The sequence below is a fragment of the Uloborus diversus genome, chromosome 7 (assembly GCF_026930045.1).
Source record: "Uloborus diversus isolate 005 chromosome 7, Udiv.v.3.1, whole genome shotgun sequence".
Taxonomy (NCBI): Eukaryota; Metazoa; Arthropoda; class Arachnida; order Araneae; family Uloboridae; genus Uloborus; species Uloborus diversus.
The window spans coordinates 63,207,751-63,227,142 of NC_072737.1; the positions used below are offsets into that span (position 1 = coordinate 63,207,751).

General features: G+C 29.7%; 1 protein-coding gene across 1 annotated transcript in view; it reads right to left on the reverse strand.

Annotated features, from left to right (window-relative positions):
• Positions 1-6,207: 6,207 nt before the first annotated feature.
• Positions 6,208-19,392, reverse strand: part of LOC129226709 (cGMP-specific 3',5'-cyclic phosphodiesterase-like) — a 398,030-nt gene continuing 384,845 nt past the window's right edge. Inside the window, exon 4 of the mRNA XM_054861338.1 lies at positions 6,208-6,375. Coding sequence (XP_054717313.1) covers positions 6,208-6,375 — 168 coding nt within the window. The remainder of the gene's footprint in view (positions 6,376-19,392) is intronic.

Genomic DNA, 19,392 nt, shown 5'->3' on the forward strand with positions numbered 1-19,392 from the left:
CTGCAAAAAATCATCAAGTTACATTGAATCATTCGTGTGGTTTCTTCTTTTTTTTTGGTACATTATTACGTAAGTGAAAATGAAACGTCAAAAACGTTACACATTTTATAAATGATGATGCCACCAGTTAGTGTAATCAATTTAAAAGGTTTTTCATTGTTTCACTGAAATGGGATTGCAATGTTCAGTTTGAAGAATTTCTCAATTAATTATAAACTCGTTTAAAATCTAAATGAAAAATGAATTCTTAATGTAAATAAATTGATTAAGTCAGGAAAAGATGAAAGCTGAGATATGAAAGTAAGAGCGCAAAGTCGGGTTGAGAATGTATTACAATGTCGCAACCATTATGCCCCAATAATTTAATCATTTTGTTAAAGTCGGCACTTTCAAAAGAAAAAAAATATATTTTGAAGGCTGATCTTAGGATGAATTTATTCCGTTTTTTAATTTTGCAACAGTGGAAAAGTAATGAACATTCTGGAACATCACGAGTTTCATTTGACGTGCCTAAAAACAAAACTGGCCTTAGGTGAAAAAAAAATGACAGCAAAAAAAAAAAAACAATTTTTTAGTCTTATATTTATTGGATAGACTTGTTGTCATGAACTAGGTGTTTTTATCACATTGGCGATTTTTGTAAAGAGTTGTTTTCTCTTAGTTTTTATCTGGTATCAGTGAACCAACAGCTGATCAAAATAGTTTGTTATCATTTATAGAATTTAAGTTGTCTTCTTGCACATGTGGCTCTGTTAGTCATTTTCATGACTCCATTACGATTGTCCACCAAGTAGACATTCTTCCAGTAAAATTTAAACCATCACAAAAGGTTTCGTTGTTTATAATTGAAGTCGGCAGTATGGTTTCACTGGTTACATGAACGTAGTTTAAATATTTGGAATTTTCTGATTGAAAACATTTTGTTATAGATTATGCAAGTAGATCTCATTTATTTAGGATGCTTTTATATCCGTTACTTCAAGATATTCGCCTCGATAGCAAAAACAATGATGTCAAAAAGAAAGGATATTAATCTTGATCTTTGAATCTTACAGAATGTTTACAGCGAGCAGCATTTTGCTTTTCCAATATTCCATGGCGAAGTGTCAACTTCAAGTGGCAAGAAGGGAGTGAATCTCCTGAAGTACACCGTCAAAGGCGGTTCGTTCAATCCGCCACAGGCGGCATGAACGAACCGCCCTGGTGGCTAGTTTCCAATTAATCCTTGAAGTTAGTTTTTATTCTCATCAGAATACATCACTGAATTAATAATTAGAGTACGCTGTCCCTTTTCTTTGATATTTTATTGTTTTTCAATATTTTACCGTTATTTCTTCAATTTCTTTCCCAAATTGTGACTTTACATGATGTAGGACCTAATTTGCGTGGAAGTTCAGCCAATGCGCTACTTTTCCATTTTATTTGTGTTTTTACAAAGTAGCTGAAATTCTGATATTTCCTTACGAAAACAACTTCTGAAGATTCGTGCTCCCACATTTATTTTGTTAGAAAGTTAGGGCTGCATATACGAGAGTAATTTTTGTGCTTTTACGTGCGAAAAGACTTCTGAAATGCTGAAAAAAATATAGGTAATTGATGTTTGGTTGATTTTGGATGTTGATTACTCGTTCTGGACCAAGGATTTCAGATCGGATCTGTAATCATGTGGTATTTAGACGCAGAAACATATCAAAAGATTACATCTGAATTTATTTAATTTTATGGGTCTAGAAATAAACTCAAGTTCTACAAGATTTAGGTACGAGTTTCACAACACCAAATAAATTTGGGTTAGCTTGGGAAGAATTTGACTTTTATGAATGTCTGAAATGTTCAATGTTTTACTTAATTCTCAAGGATTTAACCTTTTAAAAAAATATCTTTAATAAAATTTAAGCTGAAAAAAAGTTATCTGTTTTAAGGCAGTTTTTACTATTAAGGTTGAATAGTAATCTTCAACAGGAGAAAAAGAAAGTATGATTTATTATTTAATATCGGAATGGCATGTTAATTACTTCCTTCTGTACATTCTCAGCAGTAGTAAAAAATTTGCATTTAATTTCCCGTACCACTAATATTCTTTGCATTTTAAGCATGGAATTAGTGTTCATTGCGCATTTTTATTACTTCTTCACTTTTAGAGGGTGTCTGATTGGCTGCATCGGAATAGGACAAAACGTGATTTGAATAATTAATTTCTGCCAAATGTCAAATATTTCAGTATGAATTTAGATTTAATCTTTTGTCCTTGAAACATTAAAAATACTTTCTAAGATAGAAACCAAGAAGAATATTTATGTTTAAAGTTGACGATTTTAGATTAGTTATTTTTTATTTTCAACATTAAAACTGAAACAGACGAAAAAAATCCAAGAATTGAAAAAAACAAACCCTCGATCATAGAATAAACATATTATTTTTTCAAGGTAAAATAAGGTATCTAATTGTAAATCGTTTAGTAAAATATTTATTTATGCCCATAGATGTTATTATTTTTATTTACTTATTTACTTTTTATTCAGAGGAAGTCTGATTGACTAGTGATTTGAATAATTAATTTTAGATCGAAATCGAACTCTTCAGTATGAATTCAGATTGAATTTTTCGTCCTTGAAACATTTAAAATACTTTTTAAGAGAAAAACCAAAAACATTTATTTAATTTTAAATTTGGATATTTTAGATTGTTTATTTGCTTTTAAATTTTCAACATTAAAATTAAAGAGACTAAGAAATCCAAGAATTAAAAAAAAAACATCAATTATAGAATAAATGTATTATTTACTTCTTTAGGTAATATCATGCATCCAATTGTAAAACGTTTAGAAAACACAGGGGAGGGTGGCCCAAAACGGGTAATTTTATCGAAGAACGTTCAAAAATTGTAGTTTTTAGATTTTTATTGCAACAATTTCGGTTTTATTTCCTAGCAGGGTTCTTGAAATTTAAAATAAATAGTGATTTCTGTATTATTTCAAACCCAATATTTATTTATTATCAAACTTTACAAACATTTGAAAAACCCGCTTTGCCCTACCAGGGAGCCCAAAGCGTGTAAGCTTAAGGAATTGTGATTTGGTACATTTGCCAATCAAATTTGAAGTTAGAAATGATTAAAATGATTGACTAGCTACCTGCTATTATAAAAAAAAAGTTAAAAAAGTTGTACTTGGATAAATTGGATAATTTAGAGCCAACCTATTTGTTTACATAACATAAAGAAATAACTGATTAAATTAATAGACAAATTAATTGCAATCCTAAAAATAACTTTTTGAAGTTATATTTATCCTATTGAAATAGAATATATAAAGCAGCACACGAGTCAAGAAATTATAAAAAAAATATATGATTGAATCCTATATCCGCTTTGCCCGAAGGCACGTTTTTTATTTTAATAATTATTACCTTAAATTTAAAAAAGAAACAAACGAAATGATTATAGTAGTTTGTGGATGGATGGTGTCAGAATAACGTAATATTATTGAGAATAACAAAATAATAAATAAACTGGTCTTCGACTAATCACAAGTTACAAAACTTCCTTTTTTTAAAAAGAAATGTATCATTTTTAAAATTTTATGCCTGGTTGTGCCAGGCCGCTCCACTTTTGCATCGCTTTGACTGATTAAAACTCAGGGTTGTTCATGTAAGCACGAAATACGTATGCATCACCACTTACACACCATGCGGGGGGGGGGGGGGGGAGCATACGAAGGCCTACCGACTTTGGGCGACCTACCCGCTGTGGGCCGCCTTCCCCTATATTAAAGTTATTATTTTTATTGCCTTCTTTATTTTTGCTTGAGTGATAAAAAAATAATTTTCATAAGTAGTAAAGGTACCTTTTAAGCAAACGCAATTTTAAATTAGTGTTAAGATACAAATGATAAACAAAATGAGTAAAATATGAAAATTAAAACGTTTAAGAAACATTAAATACTAAAATAAGCACTAAAATGTCTGTGGTACGATGAAGTAATTGTATGATGTGCTTAGCAGTTTACGTTTTTGCTCATGTTATGTCTTAAAATATTTTTCCGTAACACTTGTAAAAGACAATAGACCTATTTTTTAAACAGAAATTTTAAATGTTCATAATAATGGATTCGATACAAAACGATTCTAAAATTTTATTGTGAAATTTAATAATTTACGACTAACGCTATGACTTGCTTAGAAAACTAGCTTTTTATCGCAACTCATATCTGAAAATATTCGTTTTGTAACACATGCACAAGAACAGAGACAATGTCTGGAAAACAATCTTACACCCGTTTACAAATAAAGTGAGGCCCATAGAAACTATTTTAAAATTACTATGATGCCCTTCTCATCCCTTTACACATTTTCTGTAACATACGCCCAAGAAGAGGCCTAGTTTTGTAAAAAAGAAAAAAAAAAGACATCCTTCTATGGAAATGAAGTGAACCAAATACAACTTTCTATTATTCAATGAAAAAAAATGTAATGTTGTATTTTTTTAGTAACTTGCTTTTCTACACACCACACCACCAAAATGTTTTTCCGTTACTAACGCACAAGAAAAGATACCTAGTTCTTAAAAAAATGAAAATCATCCTCCTACTAACGACGGGAAGCTATTATGAAACTCCCATGATGTAATGAAGTGACGGAAATTTATGTTTTGTTTAGAGGTCATCTTTTTACGCATTTTCATCGATTAAAATATTTTTCTACAACGCATACACACAGCGCACAAAATCTAAGTTCTTAAGTAAAAAAAAAAAAAAAAGATTAGATCTAAATACATTTACTACTTGTATCAAAGATCTAATAACTACGTTTCTTTGAAATATTCTTACTCATATTTATGTGATTTCCATTTTCATAGTAATTCTAGTTTAAAATATATAATTTAAAATAATTTTATATTAAATATTTAATAATTTAATTTAATTTTAATTTTTGCCTGTCATAATCTTAGTAAGGACAGGAAGCGTACGGTACACTATTATTAAACTTCCATTGTGTAATAAAGTGACGGAAATTTGTTTTGTTTGGCAGGTCGTCCTTTTACACATCTTTATCACTTAAAATATTTTTTACCACGCATTCACACATGTACAAGATCTGACTTGTAAAGTAAAAGAACAGATTAAATCTAAATTTATTTACTACCTGTATCACAGATCTAATAACTACGTTTCTTTAAAATATTCTTACTCATATTTATGTAATTTTTATTTTTTCATAATAATTTTAATTTAACTTATGTATTTTACTATAATTTTAATATACTTTTTTATATTAAATTATTTAAATACTTTAAAATAATTTTACTTTTTTGTCTTTCATCCTCTTACTAACGACGGAAAGCGTACTATACTGTATTATGTAACTCACATGATGCAAAGAAGTGACGGAAATTTATGTTTTGTTTAGCAGGTCGTCGTTTTGCACATCTTCATTGCTTAAAATATTTTTATGCAACGCACGCACACAATGAACAAAATCTAATATATAAAGGTTTAAAAAAAAAAAAAAAACAGATTTAATCTAAAATTATTTACTACCTGTCTCACAGATCTAATACCCACGTTTCTCTGAAATAGGTTCTTAATCCCCCAAGAACTTTTGCGTCTTCTTCTTTTCCACAAAGACCTTAATAAATTGATTGATAGAACTGAAATCGCTGCTTATGGAAATGCTGTGCCAAATAAGACTCTTAAAAGTCATTTACGTTTTTGAAATATTTTTATTAAATTTAATCATCTTGATAATATTTATCTTCTTAAATTTTGCAATTTTTTTAACGATTTCTTTGGCGACTTAAATATTTTCAATGTGCCTACGTATGAATTTATGTCAAAAAGTCTTAGCAATTTAAAGTTATAACTGGTTTTGTTTCACGAATGTTTCTACTTTCATTTCAGTTGCCATTGAAGTTAGATTTTGCTTTGTAATGTGCAATATTTTAAACAAACACCATAAATAAATAATTTAAAAAATAAAATGTCTCACAAAGCAAAAACTACATTTACATTTCTATAGCACACACATACACACTAAATACGAGACCAAGATATGAATGAATAATTGCACCTTTTAACAAATAAAGCAAAGCGGAAAGAGAAAGCAGTTTCTAAACTGCTATAATGTTTTGAAATACAGAACTGAGGAAAAAATTAAAAGTCAATTTTTTCCTATTATATTTCATTATACTTTGGAAACTAAACTTTGAAAATTATTTTACCTCCTGATCTTGTTCAGTAAACTGATGATCACCTGTGACTTTGTTAATGCATTGCGCTACTCCGATCACGTCGCCTTGGAAATTGAGAATTGGTTGGCACATAACACTTACGGTACGATAACCGGTTCGAGCATCTATCTCCTTGTTGAATCTGGGATCCTGCAAAAAAAGAAAAAAATATATGAAGAAAATACATAAAAAATATCTATAGATGATATACATATATGATCAGATAAATCCCGGGGGACTTAAAAATGTACGATGGTGACAAGTTTTTTTATGACAAAAGTAAAAAAAATCCATCTCGGATATAAATTTTTGTCCATCGTATTATTAGTCTTTCTTTTGTTCTGAAAATTTCGAATAAAGTTACATTTTACAAACAAAGTAATATTTACAACTTGTTATAGTAGGGGAAGGTGGAGAATCCTTGGAACACTTTTTAAATAATAATTTTTAAAAATTAAACTTTCAAATCAATTTTCAACAAAACTAGCTGAGTTTTTACTTCAATTAAATTTTATTTTGCTCCATTATTTCATTGAATTAAATTTTTATAATTAAAATTAAAAAGTCATTACAACATCCCAATCTGCCCCACTATGTGAGGTACCTTGGGACACCAGCCAAAAAATTAATCGAAAAAGAAATACTAATCCTAATTGATTAAGAAATCTTTATTTCAAACTTACAGCCTAATACATTTCATTAGGTTCCGAATTGATTCTAAATTTACTTATATATATCGTCTTAAGAGTTCTTTTACTCAATGACTTCATCCATATTTTTAGCAGTCTCTCTAATTGAAATCTTATTACTAAGAACATTTTCTGCTGCTGTTTCAAGAGCAGAAGCCTTTTTCTCCATTTTACTTCATATAAACCCATCATCAAATTAATTAATTGCAATGAAATGGGTTCTTTTTGTACCGTACACTGGTGACACAACGTTCCAACTTGCCCCACCACTGTGTGTCCCAATCTGCATCAGATTGGGACACACAGTGTTATTACAGTGAATTTGTGATAAATCGAAGTCGATAATTCGAAGTTTTATCAAGTCCCGACCTCTTTGCCTTTAATTCCATGCTATATATTCTCAATATTTCGAAGTTAAATTCTTTTACCTCGAAATTTATTTCGAAAGAACGAAAGAAAAAAAAAAAAGAAAGAAGCAAGTGATTATAAGAGAAAAATTAATTCACCTTCACTTGCAATTCCTGCACAGTAGACCTCTAATACAAGAAGAGCACCTGTTAAACTAATGTACGATAAAGGAGTTACATGTGCTGAAATGAGTTAGCTTGCTTTCTTTTGCTGTACTGTACTGTTTACACTTTGACATGTTACTGAACTATGAATTTGCTTTTAAGCTCTCAAGTTGTCCAGGCAACTAGTTGTACCTTTATTCAAAGGCTGACCTAAGTTAATATGCGTTCTCCTTCATTCTTGAGTTCGATTGTTTACTGAAAAGTTTCTGAGAGACAGAGTGAGTTTTCTTTACTATTAAAGCAAGTACTCTGTCATAGATATTAGAAGAAAAATATAACTTCTAAAGCGGTAGGATCCATGAATCCGAATTTGAAGGGAATGAAGATGTGCACCTTTCCTGAAGCATAATAGAATCACCTCTATTCAAGTGGTTCCAGCAGTATCGAAATCAAAACCATGCTTTTAATTTTTTCTCTCTCATTATTTTTGATTAAACTGGATTAAACTGTGCATATTAGGATTAAAAATTTTTAAGTTCTGTAATTTTGTCTGTTATATCTACATATTAATTAAAATATTTAATGGTTTTAATACTTAAATGTCAAAAACCAAAACTAGCGGTAAGTCGAACTTCTGATAAATCGAAGTTTTTTGTCGTTTCCTTTAGATTCGAGTTATCGCGAATTGACTGTATATATCAACTTTTTAAAAGTTATGCTTAGCAGTACAATACATTTTTTAACCTTTAAATTATTATGAAAGGGCATGTTTTAATTTCCACATGCTCTGATTTAAATTAATCCATTTCATACTTGCAAATTTCAACAATGAAACCACCTATTTGTAACTCTGAAAACAGAGAAAATTAGATTAGTGCCTATCTGTTAATGCGAGAAATTCCAAATTACTGTTGTCATCTATGATGTCATAAAAAAACTGATTTCTATTTACAAAGTTAAAACTGAAATTTATGGTGTCCCAAGGTGGGGCATTTCTAATGCTGCCCTACCCTTACCTAATCAACATTTTAAAATATTTTTCTGAACTACAAATTTTTCAGTATGTGCGCCAACTAATATAAAACAAGGTTTGAGTTACTGTGCCGTGGGCTGGGCAGGTATACGGCAGTTTCCACGGAAATGAGCTTTCGAGACACATTTGAAGAAACGCGTTTTAGATTCGAAACTTACAATAGGGAGTTTACATAGATGTTTTTCCAGCATAGTAATGTTACCATGAAAGAGTTTGGTGCTCATCAGGGGGCCACAAGTCTAAAAAAGGTTTAGAATCTCTGATGTAGACAATTGACAACACTTTTCATATTTTGTGGCTTGTTTTATGTCCAAGTAGAAGGCTAAAAATACCCATTATATAAGCTTTACATTCACTTTTTGTAAAAAAAGCTAAACATAAAGGTAATAAAAGACATTGTCTGCACAAAGATCAGCTATAAATACATCATATTGACAAAAGCCGCACCACGGTGGGTTGGTTACTAAATGGAAAAGAACTAAGCAAGGAATTCTTGCAGGTTATTTCGAGAAATGAAAATGTTTTTTTTTCTGTTACAATAAATCTTCTATACAGCCTTTTTTCATAGCCTAACCATCATTTTATGTTCTTTATTTCGTAGTTTTAGCCGTATGTCGCACTTTTAAATTAGTTTTAAAATCTGGGAAAAAATTAATTGTGATTATTAAAAATATTTTTTGATACCCATGCAGTTACTAAAAGCACATAAAATATTTCACGTGAGAAAATAAAAACCATTTCTTGTTGCGTTAACGTAAGAGTAAATCAACATAAACAAACTAACAAATATGTGTCTATTATGTTTAACACGGTGGAAAATGTAATCGTTAAAAATAACTTGGCTTAGAAACGAAAGATCAACGGAGAATCAATATATATATACAATATATAAAATAAAAAAAAGTAATACAATATATATAATATATATAAAAAGTTACAATTTTTTAAATATTAGTTGCGTCTTTTTTAAATCCACATGTTCAGCAATTTCCAAATATATATATATATATATATATATATATATATATATATATATATATATATATATATATATATATATATATATATATATATATATATATATATATATATATATATATGGAAATTGCTGAGCATGTGGATTTAAAAATGACGCAACTAATATTTAAAAATTGTAACTTTTTTTCTAAACAAGTGTTGGCCCAGGGTTCGAAATTCGACCATAATGATAGCAGAAGATTTGAGTATGAATTTTTATGATTCCAATATTTTTGTTTCTACGCTTATACATTTGTTTATTTTACATCTGGGAACATTCAATTTTATATCTACTTACAATACAAAACAGTAGCGAAAAATAATCAAAAGAGGAATACTTGAAATGCCCGTAGTTACCTATAAAACTTTAATAATAAAAACGAATGTAAGAACTTTGTTTCTGAACATAAATGCAAGAAATGACAATACCTAATATTATTCATCAATTGATTTATTCAAAATATCTTCTTCAAAGGATTAAAAGATAATTTACTCATAATTGTTTCTGCCTCTTTTTGGATACAGTTGAAGCCTTTCGAGTATCCGTACGTATACGGGGAAAATGTCTTAAAGGATATTTTTACGGGCTTTCCAGCTATACCAAGCTCGAAACACTGCAATAAATATTTCGTGTAGAAAGAGCGATTAAGAACTTCAAAAGAAAATTAGTCTAAACTTAAAGTTTTGCGCTTCTTACAGTTATGTAAACAATGAAAAATAACCAAGTTTGAAAATTATGAGTTATGTTAAACTAAAAAATGCCTATAAGGCGAACGCAAATGAAGCAAAGCGTTGGAGAAATCCTTGTAAGTGGTATTTTAAAATTGCCTTTGTAACCGTACCGAATTCGAGAATAAAGGATAAAACATAAGGTAGAGATGGTTGTTTAGAACGTAATAATAAGTTTTTAACAAATATTTCCCTTAATTAGAGTCAGTTTTCAACTTTTTTATGACACTAATACTCAGCAAGAGCTACTAAAAAAAAGAGAGAGAGAGAGAGAAAGAAAGAAATAGAAAAAAAAAATATGTTCTCAAAGTATATCCTTCACCCATTTATATAATCTAATTAATAGTGTATGGCTTAGAGAGTTCAATATCTTTCGCACTGCTAAAATTTTAAGTTTGACTTAGTTATAATGAGTACTTGGGGATTGTTTTTTTTCCTGTAAAAAGAAGGTTTTTTCTGTTGTGTAAATCAATACCGTTTTTTTACAAATAGTTATGATTTAATTTCCTTTCAAAAGTCTTCTACATCAAAATTCAATGTGTGAAAAACAATAACTTTTCACTACTCTTGCGAAATTGGCAATCAATTTATCTTCATTTACCCGCATAATAGTCATCTTCCTATTTCCCCATTTCTTGGCCATAATTTATTCATAATGTTTGACGTGATAAAAAAATCCAATTAGGCATCGCAGTAGTTAGGAAATATCAGATGTTTGTGTGAACTCACCTACCTTAGGATTTGGAAAGACTCCCAAAAAAAAAAAAAAAAAAAAGCAGGTTTGAAAAAAATTTCAACTGTATTCGAGTTATTTCTGCAATGAAAAAATTAATATTTTGGCAGATAGCGTCCATCGTGTCGTTCTCCTTCACAACTGTAGCATTGGATTTCGAAAAAAAAAGACCTACCATGGAAAAATTCTCCAAAAAGTCGAAACATTTTTTCTTGGGAGGTTTTTAAGCATGGGGGTCTTAAAATGACACAATTTGCCGTGCATTATCAAATTTGTATTTTTTACTTTGAATGATGGTTCAACCAATCTCTTCAGCAAAATTAAAGTCTGATTTGTATATTTTCTTTTCAAACAATGAATTATAAGCACTTAGAGAATTCCGGTTTTTTTTTTTTTTTTTTTTTTTTTTTTTTTTAAGATTAAAACAATTTTTTGAGTTGCGCAAATCAGTGCCATTTTTTGACAGCAAAAGGCAGTTCTTCATTTTCGAAGAATTTAACATCAAGATTCAATGTTTGAAAAAATTTAATTTTTTATTTCTGTTGCAGAATTGGCAATCAATTTATCTTCATTTACCGTAAAATATTCATCTTTCTATTGCGCTAATCGAAGATCATAATTTATTCTTTAAGTCAACGTGATAAAAATGCAAGAAAAAAAATGCCAATAAAAAATGAAAGGCGAACATTTTTTTTTTCTCTTAGAAAGCTTTTAAGTATGGATTTTTGAGTAAAATATTTTGCAGTACAGGCATTTGTATTTCAAATTATCTCTAAACAATATTTCAACTATTAAAGTTTAGCAAAACTAAAGTCTGATTTTAATATTTTCATGTTAAACAAAAAGTTATAATGATCACTCAGAGAATTCTAGTTTTTTGTATTAAAACAATCTTTTTTGAGGTGTATGAATAAATGTCAGTTTTTGACAGCAAAAGGCAATTCAGCCCTTTAGGAGAATACTACATCTAAGTTCAATGTGTAAAAAATAATAATTTTTCACTTGTATTGATGAAGAGACAATCAATTTATCTTCATTTACGCGGTAAAAAACCATCTTTCTATTTCGCATGTCAAAGATCATAATTTATTTATAGTGCTCTAAGGGAAAAAATGCAAAAAGAAAGAAAAAACTTTTGCCTATCAAAAAAAAAAAAAACATAGGAAAAAATCGAACTTTTTTTTTCCGTAGGAAGTTTTCAAACATGTGGATTTTCAAATGAAACATTTAGCAGACAGGGACATACTTGAAATTTTTTCACGAAATAACACTTATACCTCTTAATTGTTCAATGTCTATCGCAAAACTAAAGTCTGATTTAAATATTTTAATGTCAAACAAAGAATTATAATGAATACTCGGAGAATTTTGGTTTTTATATACTTGAGCAATCTTTTTTGAGTTGTGTTAATCAATGTCATTTTTTGCTAGCAAAAGATAATTCAATTTCTTCGGAGAAGACTACTGCATCAAGATTCAATGTGTAAAAAAATGCAATTTTTCATTTCTGTTGTGGTATGGGCAATCTATTTGTCTTCATTTACCTGTATAATAATCATCTTCCTATTTCCTTATTTCATGGTCATATCGTTAATCAAAGATAATGTTTAAAAATTTTGACCTTGAATGCAAAGGTTTTTCATTTTGTTACTGTGATAAATGTTCTCTTTAACGAAATAAATTACAGTTCTTTATGACACAATTGGTAGGCGACGCAATTATTCATTCATAACTTTTTTTTTCTATTTTTTGATTTTTTTTTTGTCACCATTGTTGTTCATGACTTTCAGTTACAAAAAAGCACAAAAAGTTTCAAAGTTGAAGGTCATTTGAAAAGGCAACTTAATTTAAATATCTTATGGTTTTAAATTATATATTTTTTAAATTTAAATGCTAATCGAATAGGTAAGTGAAGTTACTTTAAATTTGGACTTAGATAAATTAGAGAACAACTTTCTAGAATTAAGTAAATACTTTTCTGAATTAGAGGATATTAGAAAAAAAGAACAGTAGAGCAAAAAGTGAAAATTGTTATTTTAGTACAGCAATTGAAAAAAAACGTTTTTTTTAATTAAAAAAAATATTTTTTTTATTTGTTAAAATAATTGTCCGCAAGCGCTTCAGAAAATCGGGCTTCAATTAGAGGGGAAAAAATGTGTAAAAGTACCCGTCAAAATAATCATTCTCAAAGAAAGAAAACGTCTAATGAAAAATTCCCGAATAAACTAAACGCAACCCTCCAATAAATACAACTAAAATCTTTAAAAAAAAAAGAAAGAAAGAAGATAAATCGCCGAATAGTAATCAAAAGGGGAAATTTTTACCTCAAAACAAAAACAAAATTTTATTTAGTCACAGCCGAATAAACAAATTTGGCAACCTTCTGAAAGTTAATTTAAAATGAGATTGCGCAAACGATAATTTTTGGATATGAAAATAGAGCTCCATTAGGCTTAAAAGTGCCTTTTAATTTTTTCCCGGTGATTTTACAGCTTTTTTTTTTGTTTTTGGAATTCGTAGAAATTGAGTAAACAGTATGAGTATTTTTCGTGGGCTTTCGAATGGGACCTGATTTAAAGAAATCGAATAGTTATTTCGGGTAGAAAGAGCCGTTTAATGCCATTTTCGGCCTTTAAAATAAAAAAATCGAACGGTTCGGATCTTTTTTGAAGTTTGAAAACCCCCCTACGTTCTTCTCGGTTGCCCAAGTATCTTCCTGCCAAATTTTGTCCAGATCCGACGAAAACAGTGGATTTGTATAGGGAATATATATATATATATATATATATATATATATATATATATATATATATATATATATATATATATATATATATATATATATATATATATATATATATACACACACACACGTATCTTTTGTTTTATGTACAGTGGCTCCCAAAAGTGTTCGTACACTTTGAAATTTTTTAGTAAAAACCGAAATAACGCAAAACTGAATTCGAATATGAAGTCCAATATTTGTTCACATCATTCCTATGTCGTTCTATATAAAACCCTGCAGTTTTTTCAAAATATTGACGGATCTTCTTATTGAAAACGGTCAAAAAACTAAGAGACAGAGAAATAATATGCCACAAAAGTCTCCGTACACTCAAATATTTTCGAATAAATTCATGATAAAAATTTATATGTCGTTTTTTATTATTTTTGCATTGTGTTGACCCTTAAAAGTCATTTGGCTTTAATGTTTTGTTTATTTATTCCTTAATATTGTGCTTATTACTTTAAAATGGCTGGTATTCGTAAAAAACCACAAACACCATTCGAATTTTGAATTTTTTCCTGACATTAGCGGTAAATTGGTTAGGAATGTCTCTAAATTAGTTAATTTATTCCATTCTATAGTAAAGTGCTTGATAAAAAGCTTTAAAGAAAATAATCGGACCGAAAACAAGGTAAGAAAAGGTCAACCGGCGAAGTTGACAAAACGTGATCGAAGATTTACAGTTAAAAATTTATGAAAAATACGCATTTGATTGCTGTAAAAGTTTCTACAGAGTTGAATGAACATTTTTACACTTAATTTTCACCTAAAATTGTTCGCCAAGTTCTCTGATTAGCTGGATTAAATGGAGCCTCTACCCGCCGAAATTTTCTTGGCCGTGAGAAAAACAGAAAGCTTTCGCTTTTCGTCTCAAAATCAATGATGAATAAGCTCAAAACGTTTTGGAATTACGTCTTACTTACAGATAGAAATGAATTCAACATTTTTGGTTAAATTCTTGTATAATTGCAAATAGAAGAAAAAATTAGGAATTTAATCTTAAGAACTTAGTTGGAGCAGTTAATCAGGACAGTGAAGGTGTTCTTGTGTGAGGGTGCATATCAGCACCAGGACTTGGTAGTTTGGAATTTTTTGATGAAATAATGAATCATGCTGTTCATTTAAATATTTTAAAAACCAATTTTAAACTCTTAGCCAAAAATTTAGTTATCGGAAACAACTCTGTTTTTTATCAAGCCAACGATAAGAAGCACACGGTTTTCAATGTTTGCGTCTAGTGCATCAAAAATTGTCCTAAAGTTTAGAAAATGCCCCTTCAATCTCCAGATTTGAACATAATGTAACACATATAGAGATATCTGGAGGCTAGATTACGAAAATACGACTTTGAAACGAAAATAGAGCTAGAAACAGTAAGACTCTCGGAGTGTGGTTGAACACTTACTCAGAAATTACACAAAAAAAGAAAGAAAAAAAAAATGAAATCTATTCCCAAACGTTTAAAAGGTGTTGTTGATACTGCATGGCATTCTATTAAATAATAACTTAATAAAAAGTTAGATTATTCAATAACATATAGACATTTTTTAAAGTGTACGAAGACTTTTGTGAGATAAAATTTGCGGCACTTTTTTTTCAAAAAAATTTTAGGTAGTTTTGTTGAAAATTGATCGTAGATCTCATAATTAAATACCTATTACGAAATATTAATTCTAACCAATAAATAGAGTCCTATTTCATTGAAAGTCGAAGGTGTACGAACAGTTTTGGGAGCCACTGTATATGGATTAAATGTTTGATGATCTCTGATGAAACACATTTTGTCCCTCTCCTGGTGCTGCTTGTCAATCTCCTGGTGGGCGAAAATTCGATCCATCTCTTGAGAGCGTAGCATTGTGAATGTGATTTCCCACTATTTTTCTCTTAATTAGTTCCTAACAAAAAGTTTTTTTTTTTCAGATTTTTTAAAGCATTTTTATATTGGCCCTTTATGATTGGAAAATGTCAGGTTTTTAGAGAATCACCCATTATTTTGTTGCAGTAGCGATGTCTACAAATTCAACAAGTTGTACTGAGTATTTTCATACGGTTGACTAAAGAGAAAATCGCAGGACTTCTTCTTAACATGCAACGTTAATTGAGGCAGTAAGAAGCAAAGGGATGTAAGTGGACATTTTCAAGTTTTGAGTAAAACGGCTATAAAAATAACGTCCTATAAAGGCTTTCATTGAATTTTTTTTTCTAAATCATGAGGTACAGCAGCATCTACCAGGCGCAATTAGTACCATCTTTTGCCCCAAGACAGAGGAGAGGTTCACCTACCATTTGTACTGGTTATCTCCAAATTTTTAATTTTGCCACTTACATCCATTTGCTTCTCACTGCCTCAATTGTTTTATACCGTGACAGTTACAACTGAATTACTGCAAACATGCAACATATATTTTTTTTGCTTTTGAACAAGTTTATATTACACCTTTCATATAGTTTCAATGAAATATAAATCTAATTAGTCATACTAAAATAGTCGTATTAGAAAGTTTAAGCATATCTTAATGAAATTATCTTAAAGCTCTAAATATCTTTCCAGGATCATGGTATATTGTCTTGTTTGTAGCAGAGATATGTTCAATTTCAACATGTTATACATTATTTACTGTATACTTTAAAGTACTGTTTATTATATTAACATTTTCATACGATTGACTAAAGAGAAACTCGCGAGAATTCTTCTTGACATTGAAAGAACATTTCTTCCTCAATACATTTAAAATTGAATTACTCCAAGCATGTAACGTACATTTCATGCTATTGATCATGTTTTAATTATATTTTTCAGCTTTCAGCTATTTTCAATGAAATTTCAATCTACATTATTCATATGAAAATAAACGCATTAGAAAGTCTAAGCAAATGTTACGTTGCAATTAATCATTACAAATGTGTTTAACAAAGCATTTTATGAAAATTTAATTTTATCAGGTGAAACTTTTGAACAAAACACTTTTATCGACACAATAAGTATCACATATTTTGTTAGTATAATTAATCTCTATTTTTATAAAAAATGAAGGGAGATTACCACTTGTATATTTCCCTTTCAAAAACTTCAATTGTAATTTACCGTGCTTTGTATAATGATAAATAATATATCTATACATATATATCAACGTAATAGTTTAGTAAGATGGGATAATTAGATTGGAATTCATTCGCGAACTAAAAAATGTATTGACACCATCCCGCAGTTTCCTTGTGAACTAATTACTTTATTCTATCTAAAACTAATGAAATACCGGGCACAATAATACTTAAAATTTATTAAAATGTAGTTATTAGCTTTTTCATAATTAAACTAATTCTACAATATGTTGGCTCTACACACGAATACAAATAGTTCTACACAAGTATGGAATATTCTATACTGATTCTAAAATGCAAACAAAATAGATTAAAAAAATATATAAATTGGAATTTAAAAACAGTTTTGTTGTGCAGCGTCAAATCATCAATTAAGACTTAAGTAAGTGCAACACTTTTTATCACGTTGCATTCGCTTAGCTTCAGTTCAGTTTACAATACATTTAAATAGTGTCTTTTCAACCAAATTTGGTATTTAGTTTTAAATTTTACTTGTGCACAATAAAAAAATAGGTACATTTCTTTAAAAAAAACTTTTTCTAGAAGCATTATTCAAAGTAATTACAAAATAAAACAGAGTGAAAACATATCCGTACAAAAGAAACATTAACGAGCAATTACGAAGACATCTACAGTGTTCTTTATTCTGACCTCACCGCCGAGGTTTCGTTTCAGAAAAATCTTTGCGACTCTCGTGGCACCAACTTTGCACGTGACCATTGTCTTCTGGGACACTTAGAGTCCACTTTTCAAGAAGTATCATAAAGCTCTCGACATGAGTAGCTCTAAAAGCATCCTCTTGTGGAGGCACGGTTCCTCCCCAGTTTGGACAAGGTATGATGAATGAACTATGCTTAAGTTGAAATCGCAAAAAAGAAAACTTATCCCGAGATATTTAATCTCGCTCGCGCCATGCCTTCCTGAAGTACGTGTCTTAAACTCAATGCTTTTGGCTACGAGTCTACATATTAATTAACAATCGGCTTACATATATCTCATGAGTTTTATTTTTTTCTTACAGGCAAATACAGTCTAACTCGCTTATATCGAGTACGAGGGGACTGCGCAATATTCGGAACCAACCTTCCTGAAGTACGTATCTTAAACTCGATGCTTTTGGCTACGAGTCTATATATTAATTAACAAACAGCTTACACGTATCTCATGACTTTTATTTTTTTTATTGGTAAATACAGTCAAACTCGATTATATAGAGCGCGAAGGAACTGCGCAATTTGGTTGTTATAACCGAGTACTCAAAAAAATCATGCATGAAAAAATCATGAAAATTCATACATACTTCCATATTATGATGATTTTTATTATTTCTGGTTAATTTGCGTTGAACTGTCTTATTGTCTCGTTGTATCTTTCTTGTGCATCCGAAAAAAGTCGGCACTTGACTTCGAAGAAAGGTTAAAGTTTTTTAGTACAGTTGATATGAAGGTGGTTTAGTTTCGTCACATTTGTCGCTATCGTCGTCGCTTTCATTATTTCTTTCATCTGTACTTTCTTGAATTTACTCTACAGTGTTTCTCGGAAGGGATAACATATTGGCGTCAACAAATACTTATTATTCAAATGCTTTTCTACTCTACAAAAAATATGAAAAAAAAAAAAAAAAAAGGGACCGTGATTACTTGTTTTCAGAATGCATGACTCATTACTAGCTTTCGCTTGACTTCATAAAAATAAAGGAATATTTCTATAAAAGGATAAACAGAGCCGAAAGACAATAGAAATTTTATGAATCACAAAAATATTGCTTGCATTAAGCAAGGTTTGCTCGTTTAAAGAGAATCATACTTGCTCCCATAGACCAACCAAATCTTCCTGATTTTTTTTGCTGAATCCGGGTTCTCGTTAAATCAACAAACACCTTACACGTGAATGACGTCATAAGCGAGTTCCACTGTACTAAATAACGCTATGTTATTTCCAGATACATAATTAGCAATAACTTATATGAATGCTCAGTCAAGAGCAATTTGTAAGATACCATCAAACTAAGTTCATAATACCTTTGGAACATAAATCAGTTATCCTTCTTTCTGCACGACTACTGGCTAGAGCTTTGTCACTTACAAAGATGTAATCAGCAATACTTTATATGAATGCTCAGTCAGGAAACTTCATATATATAATTGCGAATGATCGAGTAACGCTTACGTCATCAACAATGAAACTCTCTCCATGCCATGATAATTTGATAATATGTATTGGTAAGTTAAGTTCGAAAAAGCAGTTTAAGGCTGACTACAGTGAATTTATGATTTATGAGGGTAGAAAAACCTGTGATCCACTTCTGGATCCTGGACTAGCTACTTGTAAAAGAAAAAGTAACTTTTCAACTCCTTCAAATTAATTTTAAAACGCTAAAAGAAACGGTGAATAAACCTAAGAGTACTAGTGATTACAACAGTTAATTTGATTTTTGTGTCAATTCCCTTTTTCAAGCTGTCACAAAAAATGTTTCAATTTAGTTTAAAAAAAATTTAAAATGTAGGGAAGACACTTTGAAGCGAATTTCAGTAGGTTTTAGAATTTAACAAACGCAGTAAATT